Consider the following 17,624-nt stretch of genomic DNA (forward strand, 5'->3'; position numbering starts at 1 on the left):
TGTGACTTAAATTCATGTGGTGAGAAGCACATTCGCGTATCACGTGTGTCACATATGATCTTCGAACGTAGTTAAGTTCTTTTACAACGTTTCTACGTGAAGCTACTGGTACGACTAGTATTGCCATTTTTCAATAACAATTTTTTTAAATATTATTTATACATACATTTAATGATTTAGACATTATGTGTTTTTATTTCATAATGCGAAAAAACATTGTATCCAAACAGAGATATATTTACTATTTATTCAAAATAATTTGGTTCTAAATTAAGAGACCGATAAAAATTATTATTTTAAGACTAAAGTCGTTGATTCAAATTTTCGGCGAACTCAATCGCCACCATGCAGTGAAAATCTAAAAACATAAAAGCCACAAACAAGTAAAACAACCTTTACAATATCTTATCAACTAATTTTCAAATTTTATTTACGACGTTTCTCTTTATCGCTTAATTAACAATTTACGTACACATAAAAATAAATGATATTTTTCTCTCTCTTACACTTTTAATTAAATAAGAAAATGAAGGAAAAGAATTTTTTTGGAAAGAAAAGAGCAAAAGTAGGAAAGCGAGAGAAAGAGAGAGGGAGACAGATAGAAAAAGAAATTAAATTTTTCAACTTTAGTTGAGTGTCGAATTAGTATGAGTTTTTTTAAACGAAGGATTATAATTTATACAGTTCCCAGACACAGAAGAAAAAAGAAGAAGAATAAAAACATGATATCTCTGCTGGGCTTTTGTATATCTTTTCAGCGAAAGGTGTTTAATGGAAATGCATTTTAAACAAATATGTATGTGTTGTGTTTGTTTGTGTGTGTATGATTGTTATTTGTGTGGATTCTATTTTCGTTTTTCATAGTTGTAGTCTTCTTCATCGTAACGTGATGTGGTTGGTTGGAAAACAATTTGAGGTCGACGCTGTTGCAACGAAATGTTTATGTCATCAGGTGATCGATATGCTGATGGTTGCTGTGTACTCTGACGATATGTGGGCGTTGTATTTTGAATGCTTTTTCTAATTCCGACTTGAATCTGTTGCGAAAATTGAAGTAAAAAAACCGAATTAAAAAACCGTGCAAAATAATTAGAAGTTTGTGTAGAATTTAAACAATCAGCATTTTCCCACATTGAATATTCGAAATTAAATTATACCGGTTGTCGTTGACGGTATTCACGCGATCTGTATTCCTCCTCTTCTTCTTCTTCGTCTTGTCGTTCATCACGGTAAATGTCTTCAGGATAATATCTTTCTGAGTATCGAAGCGTAACATTTGGTCGGGATTGATGCTCTTCAACGTTTATTGGTTTGTACAAAAAATCATTGACAATATGATATTTGGATGATAGTTGGCACGCATTATCATTTGATGGTGGCATACAAATCAAATGCACCTGATGAAATTGGAATCCCTCTGGACATACCCAAGAATGTTTTTGATTCTCTTGACAATAGTGGAACACCTCACAATTTACACTTTCATCGGCATAGTATCTGTGAAATGATTATTAATCAAAACGAAATTCCATGAATTTTCAGATTTTCGATCGAAATTGGATCAACATTGATATCAATTGAATAAAGAAATAAAAGCAAGAAAAATTGCAAAAAAACCTACCCCGTTCGTCCTTCGCATTGAAATGTTGATTTTTCGAGTGCCAATGCCAAGCGATCGGGTTCTTCTGTTTCGAGTTCATCTTCGAAGCGATTTTTCGATGGTCCCGATGGTTGTCGAATTTGTTGTGTTTGCTGTTGTTGTGGTCTTATGTATGGTTGTTGGCGACGATTCTGATTTGGTACGGTTGGGCGTTGTTCTTCTTCTTCTTCTTCGTATTCATACGATTGACCAGCCGATTGACGATAATTTATCGCTGCCGATGGTGTTGAATCGTCAACTTTATCTTCATCTTGTTGTTGAATCGATGGGACAAATCCAGCATTAACAACGGCCGCTTGACTTCGGAACTGTGATGGATGATGGTATTGTGCGCGTGCTAGCGTTACTAGTGCAATGACCAGCAGCACCGTTGTTGAACTTGTGATTTGCTTTGATCTGTAACAATATAATTTGCAGTATCGGATGTTAATAACATATACATTTCAATTGAATTAATTTCCTTTTATTGAACTCTTTTTTTTCTTCATTCTCTTTATTGAACAACAGTTATTGATTGAAATTTTTTAAGCGAAACATGCATGGGCAAATTTTTCAATTAAGATATATTCCTTTCTCCATTCACGCGCTAAATAATAAAAGAAACATACAAAAAGAGAGAAAGAGAAAGAGAGAGAGAAAAGTACTTCATTCAAAGTGATTTCATGGAAATGGTCATCGATATTTTTTTTTCTTGCTTTATTTGCAATTACCTTCGGTGGAGCAGAAATCTTGCAGAGGCACAACCTGCCTCAATGGCTTAATGGCTAAATTTAGTTCAATATCCATGTAAATGGCGATAAATCCAATATTGTAAAATGTGCATGAAATTGAATGCAAAAAGAAAAGAGAATCTAATGAAAGCTTTACGCATCATTGAAGTTGATTGATCGACTGATCGATTTTTCCACTGAAGACGCGAACAGAAAAAAAAAACACATACACCGAGCACACATTAGAGTAGAAAAGAGTGAGAAAGATAGAGAGAGAGATAAGGACCGTAAGCGATATGTAACCATTGAAAGTCAAGCGCAAAAGCATTCCACTCGGGGTCGAAAAAATGCCTCGATAACAATGTACTTCAGCTCATTCAATCATTGAACTGCAAACCGTTGAATAAGAAAAACGACGCGACATTTCTCTCATATTTTCGTTTTGAGTGTTTGGCAAAACATTGCCTTGTATGTAATTTCACGTTTGTACTTTATTAAACACCACAAACACAGAGAGAATAAAACAATTCAGCTAACGAAAATGTGTTTCAAGTTCAATAATTGTGTAGTATTTTTTTCTCTGATTTTACTTCGATTGTCGAACTCAATTTTTTTTTCTGTATTATGTTTTTATTTTTATCCACACCGATTTTTCCATTCGAACATCACATTCAAAGTTTTAAAACTTATTTTTCACTTCTATTTTTTTCTTCTTTCGTTCAATTGGTTGATGATGAGAGAGCACACTTGCCATTGTGCATATTTTGTTTCTTCTTTTTTTTTGTTTTCCGCCGAGAATGCAATAATGAATTTCTTTCTTGTTTGTTCGCATTCAAATTCAAATCAGCCCAATATGTTATGCGCTGCAACACAATACCAATCGGTGACGGTACATGATTTTTTCTTCTTTCATTTACATGTCTACTTGTGATACAGAGATGTGTCTATCTATACGGTACATCAGGCCACGCATTCTGACGAAATCTTTTATTTTTCTTCATGCGTTCATTTGAATCAAGTGACTTTAGCGAAATGCAAACAACAACAGTATGAAGACGAAACAGAGACAAAAATGAAGCAAACGGAATGATTTTATTCAAAAGTTTCGTTGTGTGGCAAAAACAAAACAAAAATTTCAACAATAAATAATTTCTATAATTTTTCACATTAAGACTTTCTTATTTTTGCTGTATTGTGATATATATATATATATAGATATCTGTGTAAATCAGTGAATGCCGTCTTTTGTTTGCACACTCTCGTCTCGGTTTCAATTGTTTTAAATGATTTTTCAATTTGGTTTTTCAGTCTCTAGTCGATGAATGTGTACAGATTTTCACTTCATTTTTTTCCCAATTCCCAGAAAATTGTGTTGAAATCATTTTTTAAATTTAAGTTATCGGTCTAAGCAAAATCGACAATGAGCAAAAATCGAAAAAATCTACTCTTCAATATCTTTGCTTTTGTTCTTATACCCTAATTATAATGTGTGCTATGCATTCGCAAATAAAACGAGAGCAAGTAGGTGAGAAAGAGAGAGAGAGAAAATTCCAAAAAAAATTCGACATTTATTTTGATTGAAGACTTCAACTGAATATTGTTGTAAAATGTTTATGATGCATTTGGCATGTAAAATGAAGTAAGCGTATCTTTTCTAACGGTCATTTTTAACCCAATAATAGTGTCATTCAAAATTCAGTTTTCAATCAAACATTATTTTCAAAACTCGGCCTCCAATTGTAATCCAAATGGAGTCCAAATCACTGAATTATTGAAGTAAAGAGCAATTACGGAATAATTATGTGCAATCGACTAGTTTGAGCACTTTATTTAATGCTTTCGACAAATTCGCGAAAGGTATTCAATAGCAGACTGGTACAAAATTATGCGTTTAAATTACATTTTATGCAATATGATATATCGTATCTATATCAAAGAGGGTGGAAGTTTGGTGGCCGCGTGTGGAAGACTTCCTTTTTTTGCATATTTATGCCTAATGCGTGGTGTGAGATTGAAAATAATGCTTTTATATTTGTAAAAATACCTTTAGCTCTGGTTATGGACAGACGGCGGTAACGAGTTAAAGGAGCGCTCTCGTATTTGTGTTCTCATTTCAAATGCACGTATACTTCAAATACACGCAAATTCCATGCCGAAGAAATATGCCCATCGAATTGGTTATTTTTTATCATTAAGTTGTTGTTGCCTTTTTTTCACCACCAAAATGACTTCATTTTGGTATAGTTTTACTGCATCGACCCAAGCGCAGCAAGTGCATAATCAAAATGACTCTACACATTTAACCATCATTACATAATTTTGCACTAATTTTTACTTTACTCAGACAAACGAAACAAATGTTTTTTTTTTTAGAAAAATGCAAACTGCGTGCAAAACATGAAAAATTGAAGAAAAAAAAACGAAATGAAGGAGAGAAGAAATAAGAGCTGAAATGCCGTCGTGATTTCTCATTTTCTATAACTGGTTGCGCGTACACGTGAGAATTATTATGATTGCATCGTGTGGCTGAACCAAGAAAAAAAATACACGTCACGAAAACCAGATGTAAATAAAAATTCGAACAATGTTTTTCTGCTCGTCGTCGTCGCCGGCTGATCCATGCATTTTTCCAAATGTTTTTCAACTCTGGTAATTAGCAATATGTGCAAAGAGGCATACAAACAGCCAAAAAAGTATATATTGAGCACACATACAATACCATATGCACAGTAATACACTAAGATGGCGGGATATATGCTTGAACGAAACACCATTATTTAAGAAGAAAAAAAAAAACACATCATCAACAACAACAAAAACACACAAAATATGAGTGGAACGAAAAAATGTTCAAAAGTGCCTTTGCAATCATCAACATGTGTAGTGCTCAGTTTTTTCCCTTTCCTTTCATTTTCATAATACATATACAGAAGAGAGACAGGCTGCATCGAAAAAGATCAACTAATTAAAAAAAACCAAAACACCTATTTGGGAGCGAATACCAAGCATACACATATACCAAAAAAAAAATCTTGTTAGATTAAAATGTGGATTCAACAACTTTTTTCCGTCTCTTTTCAATTTTATTTTGAAAAGTGTCTCAAAGCAAACAGCAATTGGTCTAGATAAATTTTCAGAGAGAAGTGTCTGTAAGAGTGAGAGAAAATTGGATGGTGTTATGAAATCAACCGATCAACAGGTTCTGATTATGTGGAAATGGTGAGTGCGCAGTGCGTTATAATTTTGTTTTGGCCAATTTGTCAGTTTGAGCGATCGTGGAATGGATGGTTTAGTGGCTGGCATGAGAAAGTAATACATTTTATTTTTTGTTGTCACAGCGAACGATTTATAATCATTTCACATACGGCGTGCCTATAAAATAATTGCATTTTTTGATGGTGAGATGTAGGAGTCTTGAGTCTGCTGTTTTTCTTAATTTCCTTCGCTAAAAAATATGACTCTTTGACTTGCCTTGATTGCGTAGCCGATACTGTAACTAAATTATTGTAATTCTTTGGGCTTGTACGATTTTTATGCGTATGCAAATCGACTTGCACTCCCAATACGAACGAACATTGGAATTCTCTCTCTCAAAAAAAAAAATTAATTCCAAATCGCATTTGATCTATAAGTTTAAAACAAAACCCAATTCAAAAGCGAAAGAGAAAAATAGGTAAACAGTACGATTTATTGATTTGAAATGTAATTGCCGTGTTCGAATGATTTCATTTTTCTATCTTCGGTCTGAAAAAAAAAAACATATATATCTAAATCGGACACAATGAAAAATTACTCGCACTGAATCCATGTCAAATGTGTGCGCAGACAGCACTCCCCAAAAACACGAGCGCATGAGATCATTTTTGCACATTGTACGAATATAATCTCATAATTTTCCATCACAATTTTGTGCGATTCAAAAATGGAAACGCGTGTGCAGAGAGTTCATTGCAACGTACAGTCAAGAAAAGCTGAAGTTTAATTCTAACTTGAAGCTATCAAAATACCGCAGAAATATCGAGGTGGTATTAATCTAAATGACTTTGACTTTTTGTATAAAAAAGCAACGGCAACAACAGAAGAAATAATATATTGTACAACGCACCAACGTCAATCCAATTTCATTTTGCATTGAAAATTATATCGGGCCATTGTATATATATTCAAAAATTATTTGAAAGGAGTGCGACGTTTAAATGATATTCATGAAATCAAAAGCTTCTGGAAAATAGCCTTCAATTGTAGCACACAGCGTAAATGGTGTGCGCGCGCTCTGTAATCAGTTTTCAATCGATTCCAAAATCCAATCGACACATTATGCCAATGGATTGAATTAAGTGGAGTACTTGTACAACATACACTGCTACTTCAAAAGCAGAATTTCAATTCAAATTCAATCGGAATTCAAATATTTTTGTTAATTTTTGACCATTGATTCGTACAAATAGCATGCAATAACAAATGCATTCAATCCGAAAAGAATTGATTGTTTTGTTTTAGAGATTATTATAATAAGATTAATCCGATTTATGAAATTTACCTCCGAGAACCAGGTACACTAAGTTGGACAGAAAAATTTGTGTGATTGATCGAGCATTTTTGTCATTCAACTTATCTGAATAATACGTATTCATCTTCTAGTCGTAATGAATGTGTGTCTCCCTTGTGTGTGTGTATGTGCTAACGCTCTTGATATTTTTGGGCCTTTGAGTTATTTCGATTTTTTCTTTACCATATTTTTTTTTGGTTCGTTTACTGAAGTGTGCTTCAATGTGACGGTAAGGCAAGTGAAAGTGCATAATGTTTAACTCATATACACTCCATTAAACGAAAATATACCAGATGAACGCAGCTGTTGCTACTGATTTTTCTTTTTTATGCATATTAATTTTGTGTGCATTTCGCGCACATTTGCGACAACGCGAATATGTGCACTATATTGTATGCATTGCAATGTAAATTCACAATGGGCCCATGATGGGCTTTCTATGGTGGCTTTTGTTCTTTTGTCTCACTCATTTTCCCAACCGATATTTAGTTTTGTTTTGTGTATGTGCATGTTTTTTTTCTATTGCGTTTTCTTCTCTTTTTTTTTTGGTGGATTCATAGACATACATTTTTTGTGTTCGTTTTTCCAACAAAGTATACTTTCTTATGAATTAAAAATAAAAAGTTATTTGCAAAGCAGAAAATCTGCATCAAAAGTTAAGTAAAACAAAAAGCAAGAAAGAAATTTTTTAGAGAAATACAATCATCGATGTGGCACAAGCACTTTACCGAGTGTACAAAGTGATTTTTTTTTTAGATCGCGATGTAAAAACACAAAATAGGAAATACATTTGAAGGAACCAATTATTATTTGATTTTCTATTTAAACAGTTTTTTTCGTTTTCGCTTCAATGCATCGGTAAATTCATTTATTCAAGCCATCATTCAAATAAATGTGCATAGAATCGCGCGCGCTCGCTCTCTCTTTCTTGCTCTTCTCTGGCTGCATTTTAAATATCACACAGCATTTCTTTGATGTCGCTGCTATTGTGGTGCACAAATACGTTTTATGCCATGTCGAAAAGTTTCAACTGATCTTTGGTTCGGTTATAGAATCTAAAGTTTATTATAATAACTTCAGGAATAAGTCATAACATTGAGTTTTTTTCTTAGTTCATGACAAACATGAAAAATGGTATTCACATGAGTTGTGTCTGTTGGTTCAACGGTTGGTTCAAAATCGCAAAAACAAGATGTCAAAACCGTGTTTTTAACGAGAGAAGAAAAAACAAAATATGCTGATCGGAAAAATGGTATCGGAAGCGAAGAAATGAATGCGAATATCTACAGCAAACCAATATTATTCGCTATGTTAGTATTCTTTTACACCTTTATTATCGATCATACACAATGAATGAGAAACAGAAATGCGCAATATTCTCGTTTGCATTCAACTGAACAATCAAAAAGTCCAAATGTTAATAGATACTCATTTTTGGTGGCATAAAAGTTCAAAAATGGAGCACGATTTTTCTCTCGCTCTTCACTCTTTCTCTTTTTGACACTGTCGTATATACCCTGATCGTTCACTTGATCTCAATAATATGTTTGCGCCATCCATTTTGTTGTGAATTGAAATGTAATTACATTTTGACCACGCTCATTCATCGATGAATATGACCATTAAAGAAACAAACAACCAATAAGTACCCATGTCCAATCATTGCCATTCTAAAAAAAAATGCCAAGTACTCTTTTGGATCATGATTTGTTTGACCATTTACAAGAGACACACATCAACCGATCCGGCCAGCCACTTTTGAAATTGCACAAACAGCAACACAAACGGTGTAAAATCATTACTTTTTCAATTCAAGTGTGAATATGCGTTAATAATTGATTGTATGAATAACGAACGATCTCGCAACCACCATAGAAACACAGTAAAATATGTAACACTCTCTTTTTGTCACTCTTTCTCGTTCTCTCACTTCCATCGCATCAAACGGTAAGAGAAGTGAAACAAAAATCGTAATAGTGTACTAAGGCCAAGTACTGTATCTTAAACAAAAATAATAAAGCCGATGAAGAGAAACATTGAATAAAGAGAGTGCCCAAAAAAATGACAAATAGGATGAAAAATGACGATAACATAATATGTTATTATGACAACAATCCTATAGTCTTACGTTGACACGTCATAAATACGTGCAAAAATACGTCGGAAAAACGGATAGTATAATGTCGTGATATGTAAGCGCGCACTCACACACATGATTACATGTCAAAGTGCCGGGATGAGAGAGACGAACAATAAAAAAGCAACAAATTGGATCACCCAAAGAAAAAACAAAACATAACACAACGGAGACAAAAGGAACTGGTTTGGCAACCAAATCATAATTGATGCTCTACATTGTACTTTCGATACAATCCGAAAATGTTTTCATTGTTTTGCGTCTTATGTTTTTTTTTTTTTTGTTGTTGGTTGTTGTTGTCATCTCACACGATTCGAACCATATTAAATGGAGAATTTCCGTTTTGTAATTTCTTTAGGTTTTTTTTTTCGCCGCTTGTATCTCAGTCTCGTTCTTCTCTTTGTTTTGCTTGAATTTGGGTGAAATGACGCCGAAACTTACATAAAATTTGCATCAGTCACTTAACCGATTCGTCGCGAATAAGTGCAATCGATAATTGTATAATGGATTTGAGTGAATAAAAAGTGAGAGAAAAAGAGCAATTTCGAGATTGTGATCATGAGCATGTAACTATGTACCTATATATTCATTCAATTTATCCCATTCACCATCACAAAACATTTACAATATGCTCAAATACAATCCATTAATTGCCATTCCATCGGCAATATTTGTCGCATAACAAATTAATTTTTATGAGAGCATCAAACGGCATTCGTATGGGTTTTTCACTCGTTTGCTCATTCATTTCATTTTTCTATCCTTCTCTCTGTTATACGCGTTCATATCGCTCTAGTTTAATCGCCGTTATCTACTGCACGTAGCGAATCAATGAATGCCTTTTGCTCTCTCTCTCTCTCTCTCTCTCTCTCTCTCTCTCTCTCTATCTTGCTTTCTTAGCGCACATAACACACCGGAAATGGATGGATAGGTGAAAGAAATGTATCTAACAAATAATCTATTTCGCGCTATTGAGATATATCGATAATTGGCACATTGTGTAATAGTGATCTGGGCGGCGAATGTGTGTCTATGTTTGCATCAAACTTACTGTATGCGCTTCGTATGTCAAATTACAATCAAAATGCCATTGAAAATTTATGCACAGTATAATTATATTTAAGACCATATGTGTATCGGTATCGCGCCCGATTCGAGCGCAATGAAATGCATATGAATTTTGAGCATAATATTCTTCTATCTCGCTCTCTCTCTGTCTCTCTTCTCGTCGATAATGATTACATTAGCAGGCCTCTTATACAAGCCGATTTACATTTCATGTGATTGAAATAGAGAATAGGAAGTGTCGCTTGAAATGACTAAAAAATTGATTTCTTTCGTTTTGCGTGTGTTTATTTAAATTGATTTGCATTGCTTACCTCATCATTGGATCTCAAATGTTATTTACGATTATTTTCTCTCTCAGGTGGTTTCCGATCGGGTTTTCCGTCTGCTTTCCACGACGACGACAAAACTTTCTTCCCTAAAAAAACGATCAACAAGTCCAAAACGTTTTTCTTTTATGTTTCAATAAATTTTCAATTCCGCCAACAGAAGAAATTAACGGACGAACTTAATGGCAAAAATAGAATTATTGTGGTGAACTTTAATCGACAGAAACTTAAATTTAAGACATTCAATTTTTGCAAAAAAAAAAAAACTAAAATCTAAGACAATCTAATATAGAAAATGCCGGTAAAGTCAAACACACAATAGAAAAAAAATAACGAACAACACATGAAAACCAAACACTGCTTAAATTTCGTACCCGATTCTGTTTGAAATATTGAAAATGATATTTCTCTGTTCACGAACCACTTCGTTCAATTTAAAACAAACGATACGAAAAAAAAAATGATTGAACTTTTTGTGCACTGAATTGTTTCAAGAATGGATTTACGTACGACAACGATGACGACTTGAAAACAAAAAAAAATATTTATGATTTTTAGCCGAAATTCATGGAAGCCACAACCTCACAACTGAGATCGAATCACTAAAATGATATAACTTTCTACTTGGTACTTATGTTTTATATAGCTTGCCCCCGCCCGAAAGACATTCATTCATTTTTCGTGTGGCATATACGGCGGATTTGGATCCAATCGCACGGCTTTAAGAGACGAACGTGAGCTATGCTGTTGATGGTGGTTTTGCTGTTATTGCTGCTGCTGCTGCCGTTGTATGGATATAGATTTCGATTGTGAGCTGACTTGACTACAGATGCATTTGGAGACTGCACGAAATGAGAGCTTTTGCCAATAAAAATAATAATATCACACAAAAGGCCAACAAGTAAAAAGCATACAACATACACAAATTAATCTTTTCGGTTGAATCATTATTAATGTAGCGATATTTTGCATTTCATGCCATCGGTTGCAGGTCGTTTTCTTTTTTTTATTTTTGTTTCTTTAAATTTTCTTCGTTTCAAATCTTAGGCAATACAGCAAACAAACAAAAGATTGATATAACTGCGGATCGAGCGCATTCCAAAAGACATTCCGATTGATATCAATGCGCGTACATGAGCTCGAACGCCAGAACAAAATCTGATTACAATTTTATACATTCAATTTGTCTTTTATCTTTTGATTATCGAATCTCTTTCACTATGGTGGGCACGCACTTCTTGCACACTTTGGGGCGGACAATGGTAATAACAAGACAGAGAGAGTAAGAGAGAGAGAGAGAAATCTAAATTCGTTTATGAGTCATATTCCACGGCACGGTTGTTTTTAGTTGTGCTTTTTGATCGCATTAAGTGCTTAATTGTTATTTATTAAGGTGTTGAATATATGATCTTTTTCGTTTATTCATTTCGAATACAGTCATTTCTTTTAATTTCTTTCTCTTTTTTTTATAATTGTGTGTGTTTTTGATGAGAGTTGACTCGGACTCCGAATATTATCATTTCAAATGCATACACTACGATTTTTTTTTTACTTTTATTCGCACCTTCATTTCCATTTATTATACTTTTATTTTAATTTGTGGCGTTTTTTTCCTTTTCAATTTCATTTGGGCGTGAGTGTGTGTGTGTGTGTATTTCGTTGGTGAAAACAGTGGCTGATAAAACTAAAACATCTTAAGAATAACAATCAAACCATCAAACAATTGTAAAACACTTTTGGACTAACTACCAAACATGTGTTGTTGCTTCTTGGCACTTTATATGCGCGATTTATGTGTATTTTCACTTTTAAAAAAACAGCATAAATATATCGGTTAAAAGTGATAAATTTGTAATTTTTTTTCTTTCATTTCTTTCTTCTTCTTTTTTTTTACTGACTGGCTGGCTGGTTGACTGTTGCTTCGCTTTGTTCCAGTCATTCGACATGCACATTGCACTGCGTACATTGAATGAACTTATCATTTCATTTTCATTTCACTTACAGTTTTCTTCCATCTGATTGTTTCAACAACAACAAAAAGCGATTTTTTTTGTTCGTTCATCTGTTTTTTTTTTTTTTTGGATTGCTTCTTAGGCGGCCATCGTATATTGAGCGTTCGCTCGACTAACATTTATATTCGAAGAGAGAGATATATACCATAAAATTAATTGCCTGATCAAAATTGAAAATGTGCACTTGCGTATTTTTATACTACTTATGGCTATATACCATTTCGATAAGAGGATTCGTGATTTTTCTTTCTGATGTGTGTTATTAGTTTAGTTCACGTGAATTCCAATGTGTGGCAGAGAACTATGCGTACACACTATTCTTATTTTTTGTTATTTTTTTTCTTTCTTCTGTGGTGTATCGTGATGTTTAGCAGCCTTTTAATTGCAAATTATGTGAATTTATCGAAAGATTGAATGCGTGTGCGCATAAACTGTGATTTTTGGTGCGAACCGGTGGTACGCACTAGCCCCGAATTCCATATACTTACATACAATTCTGAATATATGTATCTTTGGGCTTTTCTTATTTTCTACATCAAACACGTAATTGCACAAATTGCATTTAGTAACCGAGAAAAATAAACGAAACAAGAAAACAATTTCGTTGATGTCGTGCACCAAACTACTAGCAAAAAGCACAAAATAAGAACGAGATGGTTTTGAGATGTAACGCACGCGCACAACCCGATTCAATTTGACGAATCAGATAAAATCTTGAATTGGAAAATGATCATTAGCAGATTGGCATAATTACTTACCAACGACATAGTTCATTCACATTGATTCGTTTTTCTTGTTGTATTTTGCGCATTTAGAATCACGAAAGGAAAAGATCAGTGGAACAACAACAATTGAAACAGCTAAGACGACGATCAATGGATTGGTGCGATCGGATTAAAATGGAATTTTCAGAAATCACGACCAACATTCTTGTCAAAAGCATTTGAACAAATTAATTAATTAAATTTGAAAAAGTGACAGCAGATTAAGAAGAAGAAGAAGAAGAAGAAAAAAAAAAAGACGGAGGCAACCGCAACAACCACATCGGCTTTATTTCGAATATGGATTAAAACACCAATCGACTATGTCCAAAATAAGAGCGAGAGAGAACAGTGCCACATCTGTTGCTGCTAAAACAAATAGTTTATGGTCCAAATGAAAATTAGATTATGAAATGATTTCATTAGATAAATCGTTTTTGGTTGATACTTAACCGATTACATTATTAATTGAGCTCGCGCACCCAAATGCCAACACACACTTTTAAATCGAGAGAGTTGAAATTACAAACAATGCATTAAAAACAAACAGAAAAAAGCACTATCACTTTTATCTGTTTGCAATTGAGTCATTTCGATTTAATTTCATTTTCGGTGATGTAAAAGTGAACAAGAAATTGTGTGTGAAAAATGAGCGCGTGCGCGGACATTTGTGTATTACATGAGAGCTAACGAAAGAAAACGACGACGGTTGGCAGAGCAAAAGAGGCATTGATTTAGATTTGGGCATGAGCAGACAGATTACACACTATTACCAAGCCTCTCACATGATTTAACATCGGTATCTGTGCAGGCCAACGTTGGATGGCGACGATGATTTGCTTTTGTTTGACAATATCACCAAATGGCAATGCATATACAATTGCGGCAATTTCCATGAAAATAGATCTCTTTTTCTTTCGTTTTTTTTTGTTGAATTCATTCATTTATTGTTCTGTCTTTTGTATTGTTTTTGATAAAACTGGGTTGTGGCTTTGTCTAACGATGCAGCAGCATCCATAATTTTGTCATTTTCTTCGACTTTTTGTTTTGTTAAACCATATGATTATTGGATACCAATGGATTAGTCTTTTTGAGTCGCGTGTTTTTTTGTATTTTGTTCAGCGAAGTTGTGTGAAATATCGTGTAATTGATTAAATCTGCATATGCGTAATCATTTGTTTTTATTTGGTTTGACAAAACTTATGTAATCTTTATCCATAGATCATTTCAATTCGTATGTCTCGTCGGCACACATTTGGCCTATTCGCACATTTCTACAGATTTACTCTAAATTCAGTACCCGCCAAATCAAAACTCTTAATATTTTACTATATACACATCGCAACGCCAATAGGCCGATTTTCTCATTTTTTTTATTATTTCTTTTAATTGATCGGCGAAAAAAAAGAAACCAGTTTCTGTTGGAGTGTTGGATCCACATCTTGTGTGCGTATATGCCAACTAAAATACCATGCGCACGCAATGTGTGTGTCAACAAAGTTTGTCATTTCATCTAAAAGCACGAAACAAGTTTATTTCATTACAACATTTCTCTTTTAATTTTTTTTTTTTAGTTTTTTATATCTGTCCCTCTTTCACTCACTCAAAATCATTGGAGAAAAGTAAAACAGAAGTAAAGAAGAAGAAAAAAGCAATTGCCATGCAAATAGACACAAGAAGTCTCTGTACATAACTTGATTCTTGTCAAACGTCATTTATTTACTGCATTTCGCACCGGCACAAACAGAGAATGATGAAAATAAACAATCGGTGTATTTATGCACATTTTTATTTATTCATTTTGGTGCACGAAAGTAAATCGCATCGAAATAAATTATACAAAATTAGTGGCGCTACCATACGTTTGCATCGTAATAATTGACTGCCGTCGATGATCGTTGAATGCAAAAGAATAAAATGTGTTTGTATACTGTTGTTGTTGTTGTTGTTTTTTTGTTTTGAACAATAAACGATGAATAGTTGCTAATTTGGTTTGTTTGTAATTTTTTTTTGTTTTTGTTGAATTTATTTAATGGCACTTTGCACCCAACTTCTAATTTTATCTGTATCTTGAAGGCCAACCATACGTTTTTCCACTTTGCCGTCTTTTATCACGACCAAGACTGGAACGGAAGATACATCAAAATCATCGGCTATCTCACTCAACTCATCAATGTCAACCTGAATAAAACAAAACAAACAAATGGGAAAATGTCAGTCGTCGAAAATGTTTAATAATATATTCAAGTGTCTACTATTCAATGTCAGTTCTATTTTGACAAACATGAATCAAGTACAAAGGACATTCTTTTGAATGTTACAAAATTATCTTGATCATTTGGTCGCTTTATGATTTCCTACTAAATTGACACTGTGGCAAGATTCAAAATCTTGCAAAAGAACTCCATCGGAAGCTTCAGAAAAATGATTAAACAACTTTAAAGACGATGTAAAAGAAGGGATTTCTTCAAGTTGTTTCATGTATTCGTTTAGTATCTAATGACGTAAATTAAGATGTGTATTCATTTACTTTAGCTAGGTCGACAGCTCCATTGGTTTCCTGGATGACAGTCTCAATGCGTGGAATAAGCGCTTTGCATGGATTGCACCATCTGTTCGACACGATAAAATAATGAACATGTAAATAATATCACCGTATTTTAAATGAAACGAAATTTTGATTTATGGAAAAGATAAACACTTACGTTGCGTAAAAGTCAACAACGACCGGTGTCTTGCTTTTTCGTACTTTTTCATCAAAGTCTTCAACACTTTGTATAGTATAGATTTTTTGCATGATTGTTGTCGTGGCAATGTGCTGAGCCCGAATTCTTACAGGCATCACCAGTGAAACGAATCGTCGTGTTATCGTTGGAAACATGACCCGTGTTTTTTTTCCCTTTTCTTCTTCAAATCAAACGAATAAAAATCCAATTGACTTTCAATGAAAATTGTTCGCCAATGTTTGTCCTGTTTGGCTAAAATGTCGAACTTGATAAAACGCAAAGTGTATGCAATTGTCAAAAACAATGCATTTAGATGCCAAATTGTTTTTGTCTAAATTTACACGTGTAATTGTCTCGGTTTTTACGAAATTCACAAAATTTTATTATGCAACGATGATGCTACTATTTAGCCATGTTAACAATCTGAATGAAAATAATACACAGACACACATACACATAGACACACATACACATAGACACACATCTAACTCATTGAGAACACATGTGTGTGAACATGGGCACGAATCGCATGGATTTTGACATTTCGTATATCAACAGCAACAATATTTTGACACATTCCGAAACACACTGAAAAATGTGGCTGCGTACAATTTTATGGTGAATTTTTGTTGTTGTTGTTGTTGTTGTGTTTTGCTTCAATTGAGATTTTATTATTTCCATATCTTTCTTAAATGCTACAAATGACTTTTTACATGGAATTTCTTATACATAAACTCAATGATTGATAAATTTCTATTTTTTTTTTAGAAATGTCGATATCAAAGCTGAGTTTGGCGATTTAATTTTGCCTATTTTCCCATTCCAACTCGTTCACAATGCCGTTCAATTTCTTTGAGACGACCAATTAGGAATTGTAACTCTTCAGCATTACACAAGAATTCGGTGATTGTTTCTCTTTCACCGCTCAATTCCTTATATCGACCTAAATTAATGCAAAAATTCAGTGCACCGGTTGTTGAATCGACTTGTGATGATTTTACATCGCACGTTAATTTCCATTCAACATTTGTTACATGCGCCAAATTTAAGCCAGTCGTTAGATTTTTTATTCGAAGCGATGTTTGATTTTTCTCATAAATCGATATTAATTCGGCCGTTGCCACATCGGATACACCATGGTGTTCGAGTAATTCACGTAATTTTCCATTATCCAAATCATATTTTATTGCTAAAAACATCAATGTAAGCACAGAGTATTCAGCCTGTTTGGTATACACTGGAGTCGTTGCATAGATTTCCGGATTCGATGGAATGTCTGTAACGAAAGAGACAGAGAGAGAGAGAAGAGAAAGAACGTTATTAACTAGAAATGGCAGAGAGTAAAGGTGCAAAGTTACTTGCGTCCGAATGTAATGCCATTTTCACAGCGTTTGATATGATTTTCTTCGTTAAATCCGAATTGATCACCGTATTCAGGCTTTTTAAGCCCTCAATCACAATATCCGACAGTTCGATTTTACTCATATTAACGATTTAAATCGCAATTTCTTCTTTCTTTTGTCGTCGAAGGCGGATAATTGATAATACAACTTTTAATGCATTATTTTGATGTAAACAAACTGTCAAAATGTCTATATAATCAATTAAAAATCACCTCACACTAGAATGTGGTGAAATTCTTTCCCTTCGAACATTTTGTATTGAAAATGAATTC

General features: G+C 33.7%; 3 protein-coding genes across 4 annotated transcripts; all 3 read right to left on the bottom strand.

Annotated features, from left to right (window-relative positions):
- Window positions 1-545: 545 nt before the first annotated feature.
- LOC116352514 (adenylate cyclase, terminal-differentiation specific) lies at window positions 546-11,064 on the bottom strand. 2 transcript variants are annotated; one of them, XM_031785166.1, is made up of 5 exons: window positions 10,825-11,062; window positions 10,436-10,539; window positions 1,622-2,056; window positions 1,158-1,497; window positions 546-1,037 (listed from the first exon to the last, which is right to left on the bottom strand). In XM_031785166.1, the coding sequence occupies exons 2-5, from the start codon at window positions 10,441-10,443 to the stop codon at window positions 846-848; spliced, it is 975 nt and encodes a 324-aa protein (XP_031641026.1). In that variant the 5' UTR covers window positions 10,444-10,539; window positions 10,825-11,062; the 3' UTR covers window positions 546-845. The 2 variants fall into 2 exon arrangements, with proteins under 2 accessions (XP_031641026.1, XP_031641027.1); XM_031785167.1 differs by having other exon boundaries at window positions 920-1,037; window positions 1,132-1,497; window positions 10,825-11,064.
- Window positions 11,065-14,994: 3,930 nt separating this feature from the next.
- Window positions 14,995-16,422, bottom strand: LOC116352676 (thioredoxin C-1-like). The gene is made up of 3 exons (XM_031785424.1): window positions 15,929-16,422; window positions 15,754-15,835; window positions 14,995-15,404 (listed from the first exon to the last, which is right to left on the bottom strand). Exons 1-3 carry the CDS (start codon window positions 16,102-16,104, stop codon window positions 15,249-15,251), a joined length of 414 nt encoding a protein of 137 aa, XP_031641284.1. The 5' UTR covers window positions 16,105-16,422; the 3' UTR covers window positions 14,995-15,248.
- Window positions 16,423-16,598: 176 nt separating this feature from the next.
- Window positions 16,599-17,540, bottom strand: LOC116352675 (COMM domain-containing protein 3). The gene is made up of 2 exons (XM_031785422.1): window positions 17,308-17,540; window positions 16,599-17,225 (listed from the first exon to the last, which is right to left on the bottom strand). The coding sequence occupies exons 1-2, from the start codon at window positions 17,432-17,434 to the stop codon at window positions 16,759-16,761; spliced, it is 594 nt and encodes a 197-aa protein (XP_031641282.1). The 5' UTR covers window positions 17,435-17,540; the 3' UTR covers window positions 16,599-16,758.
- Between the last annotated feature and the right edge of the window lie 84 nt (window positions 17,541-17,624).

Source organism: Contarinia nasturtii, unplaced genomic scaffold (genome assembly GCF_009176525.2).
Source record: "Contarinia nasturtii isolate CC-2019 unplaced genomic scaffold, AAFC_CNas_1.1 Cnas_scaffold_187, whole genome shotgun sequence".
NCBI classification, from domain to species: domain Eukaryota; kingdom Metazoa; phylum Arthropoda; class Insecta; order Diptera; family Cecidomyiidae; genus Contarinia; species Contarinia nasturtii.